Raw genomic sequence first — 5348 nt, forward strand, 5'->3', positions numbered from 1 at the left:
CACCGAGTTGCCACCGATTCCCTAGTTCTGCATATATGGCAACCATCATTTCTCTAATAATCCTATTATATGTATTTAGAACCTGTGCACGTGTCCAGCCTGTGCGCTCTGAACGAGCCTCCGTATCTATAATGATTGCCAGAGCCCCTTTCTGATTTACAAATAATACTCTCCACTATCGATTCTATAACAAGTGTTTCAGTAGTATAGATTTATCTTTTGACCAACAGGTTCCAACTGAGACCCTGCCTTGAGTCAAAACAAGCAAGCTGCAGCAAAAAAAATTCAAACTCAAGATGACAAAAATGCATGGCACGAGTCAAATTAAGTGCCGGAATAACATAAATTACCGTTCCATCTGCTATGATTCACCACAGAATATGAAAACAGTAGAAAGAAATTTCACATTAGCCTGCATAAGCTATCTAGATTGACTCCAGAAGTCGCTGTGCCTACAACTGGCTAGTTGATTCATATAAGGACTTAAGCTGGGTTAATTTTACACTACCAACTTTATGCTGGTGAGTTGGACCAATTCGCAATTCGGCAATTCCGCGTTGGCGAAAATAGAACACGTTCTAATCTCCCAACTAGTTGCATTCGATCGTTGGTCGCACAACGTTTGCGTTTACCCTGCGATTGTCGGTTGTATAGTTGGGAAGTTGGTCCAATTCGACAATTCGGCAACACAAACTCGGTAGTGTAAACCCAGCTTTATGGAGTCAGTTCAGCCAGGCTCAGCAGGAATGGCAGTCAGTGCAGGCTGATAGAAACTGGGGATTTCCCCTGTGACCACACAGCTGCCTGAATTTTCCAGGTGGGACGAGGTGGGCATGTCCCCGGACCACGTACCCTAGCACCGCTTGCCTTCGGCACGCCTTCACTCAAATATCACCCCTCCCCCCCGTCTCCTGAGAGCTAGGTCCGGCCCTGGGCTTCTAACTGATCGAGCAATAGCAGCCGCCACATGGCACCAAAGAGTAGAGCAACACCTATAGAAGGAAGTACAGCAGGCAGGCCGGGGTCTCTCTTCCTCTGGCCACAGCTCAGGTTAATTCTGTACAGAGACTTATTAAAAACCAACGTTTCCTTAAAAACCACGTTTTCATCCTTGAGTTCCGTTTGAACTACTACCAAACGACACAGCTTCAATAATCAAGCATCATAATATATCTATGTATCGTTGTGAAACCAGAGAGTAGAAACATTTACGTGTGCACCCTGTTCCAGTGTGTTAGACAGAGACCCGTCTACCCGTCTTTTGGACGGCCTATTCTTGGATGAGACGGATGAAATTTGATAGAGACGGCATGAGGGCGGCCCAATTTTATATTATTATACACCTTGTATAACTGTGTATAAGTACTATAACCTGACAACAGTGCGTATATAAGCATATAAAATTATATCAGATTCTGATCATTCATGTCTTTTTGGCATTTCAGACAAAATGTCCTCCATTTTAAGGTAAGGCCCTCCTCACCTAGGGCACCTCGCGCCTGCAGCGTCCTCGCTTCGCTCAGATGGTGAGACTCCCTGATTTTTTTTTTCTGGCTAACACCCGGCCCTGTTCTAAGTCTCGTTGTTGCTGTGTTACTGAAATCTTTGATGACTTACAGTAGTTCTCCTTTCACAGAACGATCCTACCTACTTCTCATACACAGAAGTGCCCCTGGAGTGCAAGCGAAATGGAATCGACTACCAGGTGGCGCAAGCTGGATTTCTCGGCAAAGCCGGTGTTGTTCTTGCCCGAGACATGCCCGGCGTTCGAGCAGGTATGTAAATAAGTATAAGACTCTTTGTTTTCTGACGTCTGATGCTTTTTTATTCTTGTTTAAGCAATGACAACAGCGTCTAAGACAAAAGAGAAACAAATTATGGAGCAATAATTATGTAAGAGAATTAACATCAAGTAATATTATATATACAGTAACAGTGAGTCAGAGTTCTCTAGTAGTAGTATGTACGTATGTACGAGCAAGTGTACAACGAAGCAGACTCCACGAGTTCTCTAAAAATGGAAGATACTGGGCGTGGGGGTCTCTGTTGCTGGTTCCAATCTCTACAGTGGAGATATTAGGGGCCGGGTTAAACCAGATCCCAAGGTTGAAGTGTTTTGGGGAGATCACTTTTAATATAAGTAAAAAAAGTTTAAAAAAAGTACAAAGTAAAAAGTAAAAAAGTAAAAAGTAAAAAGTAAAAAAATTAGTTGAAAGGTTTCATATACAATGAGAAATCCAGGAAACGCTTGCTTTTCCTTGGTGGGCATTGGGGGCTGGATCGAGGAGAGAAGGATCTATAGGGAAGGCCGACTACAGGTGTCTGATGTGGACTAGAATATGGCACAGCTAATCTATTGTTTGTGCAGATACAGATTAAATAGCTTCTAAGCATTAGTAGATTATAGTAATTTTATATGAAGACTCTACCCAAAACAGAACCCGAGATATGAGAAAAACTCTAAAAAGCCACTCCCGCCTAAAAAATAAGGCATGGTGACACAAGAGGTCACTGCACACTTTTTTCTTGGACCCCAGGCTGAAAATGTTGTCATTTCATGTTGAGATAGGTCATTTCATGTTCAAAAACTCAGCCCTAAGCAAAACAAAAAATGACCCATCTATATAGCCCAGTCCTAGTAGTATAGCTAGAGTATATATACAGGGGTCGAAATTCGCTAAAAAAAACACTTGCACATGCCGCAAGTTAGGCCACAATTACTTATGCCACAATTAGTTATGCCACAATTACTTGCGCCAAGAGATTTTTTCTTGCACCTACCTCTGTTGCTCTCCAAACTAGCAGTACCCCTTCCCTTAATTCCTCCCTGTATTAATTTTAGTTTATGATTTATTCTGTCTTTTGTGTCTAATTCCTGCTCTGATTCAGAGTCATTTACGCTTCAGTTTCGTACAAAAATAAAAATAAAATGGGTCTGACTTCTGATTTATACATTTAAGTAGCTGGCATATTGTTGACTTGCGGCAGCCGCAAGTTGCTACGAAACATAGCTTGCGTTCGGTGAAAATCACTTGTGTTGCGCAAGCCATTCCTGGTAGCCTGGCTGAACTGACTCCATAAAGCTGGGTTTACACTACCGAGTTTGTGAACTGCCGAATTGGCGAATTGGACCAACTTCCCAACTATACAACCGACAATCGGCAGTGTAAACGCAAACGTTGTGCGACCAACCGATCGATAGCAACTAGTTGGGAGATTAGAACGTGTTCTATTTTCGCCAACGCGGAAAATTTTGCCGAATTTCGAAATTGGTCCAATTCACCAATTCACCAGCCTAAAGTTGGTAGTGTAAAATTAACCCAGCTTAAGTCCTTATGAATCAACTAGCCAGTTGTAGGCACAGCGACTTCTGGAGTCAATCTATAGCTTATGCAGGCTAATGTGAAATTTCTTTCTACTGTTTTCATATTCTGTGGTGAATCATAGCAGATGGAACGGTAATTTATGTTATTCCGGCACTTAATTTGACTCGTGCCATGCATTTTTGTCATCTTGAGTTTTGAATTTTTTGTTGTTGTAGGCTTGCTTGTTTTGACTCGAGGGCAGGGTCTCAGTTGGAACCCGTTGATCAAAAGATAATCTATACTAATGAAACATATTGTTATGAATCGATATGTGGAGAAGTATATTGTAAATAGAAAAGGCTCTGCCAATCATTATAGATACGGAGGCTGTCAGAGGCTCAGGCTGAACACGTGGCACAGGTCTAATACAATATAATAGGATATTAGATAATTAGATATTTAGATATTAGAGAAATGATAGTTGCATATATATATGCAGAACTAGGGAATCGTGGTAACTCGGTGGGATAGAGGTCCAGCAGTAGAATGGTACTGGGCTTCAGTGGCAGACCTAAAGGGGGTTGGGGTGGTTGCAATCCCCACTTTCAGCCACTGACTGCCATGATACTAGTAAAATTGGGCCTAAAATAAAAATGTCAGTGCAGGCTGATAGAAACTGGGGATTTCCCCTGTGACCACACAGCTGCCTGAATTTCCCAGGTGGGACGAGGTGGGCATGTCCCCGGACCACGTACCCTAGCACCGCTTGCCTTCGGCACGCCTTCACTCAAATATCACCCCCCCCCCCCGTCTCCTGAGAGCTAGGTCCGGCCCTGGGCTTCTAAGTGATCGAGCAATAGCAGCCGCCACATGTCACCAAAGAGTAGAGCAACACCTATAGAATGAAGTACAGCAGGCAGGCCGGGGTCTCTCTTCCTCTGGCCACAGCTCAGGTTAATTCTGTACAGAGACTTATTAAAAACCAACGTTTCCTTAAAAAACTACGTTTTCATCCTTGAGTTCTGTTTGAACTACTATACCAAACGACACAGCTTCAATAATCAAGCATCATAATATATATCTATGTATCGTTGTGAAACCAGAGAGTAGAAACATTTACGTGTGCACCATGTTCCAGTGTGCTAGACAGAGACCCGTCTACCCGTCTTTTGGACGGCCTATTCTTGGATGAGACGGATGAAATTTGATAGAGACGGCATGAGGGCGGCCCAATTTTATATTATTATACACCTTGTATAACTGTGTATAAGTACTATAACCTGACAACAGTGCGTATATAAGCATATAAAATTATATCAGATTCTGATCATTCATGTCTTTTTGGCATTTCAGACAAAATGTCCTCCATTTTAAGGTAAGGCCCTCCTCACCTAGGGCACCTCGCGCCTGCAGCGTCCTCGCTTCGCTCAGATGGTGAGACTCCCTGATTTTTTTTTTCTGGCTAACACCCGGCCCTGTTCTAAGTCTCGTTGTTGCTGTGTTACTGAAATCTTTGATGACTTACAGTAGTTCTCCTTTCACAGAACGATCCTACCTACTTCTCATACACAGAAGTGCCCCTGGAGTGCAAGCGAAATGGAATCGACTACCAGGTGGCGCAAGCTGGATTTCTCGGCAAAGCCGGTGTTGTTCTTGCCCGAGACATGCCCGGCGTTCGAGCAGGTATGTAAATAAGTATAAGACTCTTTGTTTTCTGACGTCTGATGCTTTTTTATTCTTGTTTAAGCAATGACAACAGCGTCTAAGACAAAAGAGAAACAAATTATGGAGCAATAATTATGTAAGAGAATTAACATCAAGTAATATTATATATACAGTAACAGTGAGTCAGAGTTCTCTAGTAGTAGTATGTACGTATGTACGAGCAAGTGTACAACGAAGCAGACTCCACGAGTTCTCTAAAAATGGAAGGTACTGGGCGGGGGGGTCTCTGTTGCTGGTTCCAATCTCTACAGTGGAGGTATTAGAGGCTGGGTTAAACCAGATCTCAAGGTTGAAGTGTTTTGGGGAGATCACTTTTAA

General features: G+C 42.8%; 1 protein-coding gene across 1 annotated transcript in view; it reads left to right on the forward strand.

Moving 5' to 3' along the window:
- The window catches only part of LOC106818250 (plexin-A1-like), a gene marked incomplete at its 3' end in the record, with an annotated part of 8260 nt that overhangs the window by 1055 nt on the left and 1857 nt on the right, over positions 1-5348 (forward strand). Inside the window, exon 2 of the mRNA XM_014822971.1 lies at positions 1637-1775. Within this exon, the coding sequence (XP_014678457.1) occupies positions 1637-1775 (139 nt within the window). The remainder of the gene's footprint in view (positions 1-1636; positions 1776-5348) is intronic.

Source organism: Priapulus caudatus, unplaced genomic scaffold (genome assembly GCF_000485595.1).
Source record: "Priapulus caudatus unplaced genomic scaffold, Priapulus_caudatus-5.0.1 Scaffold2116, whole genome shotgun sequence".
NCBI lineage: Eukaryota > Metazoa > Priapulida > Priapulimorpha > Priapulimorphida > Priapulidae > Priapulus > Priapulus caudatus.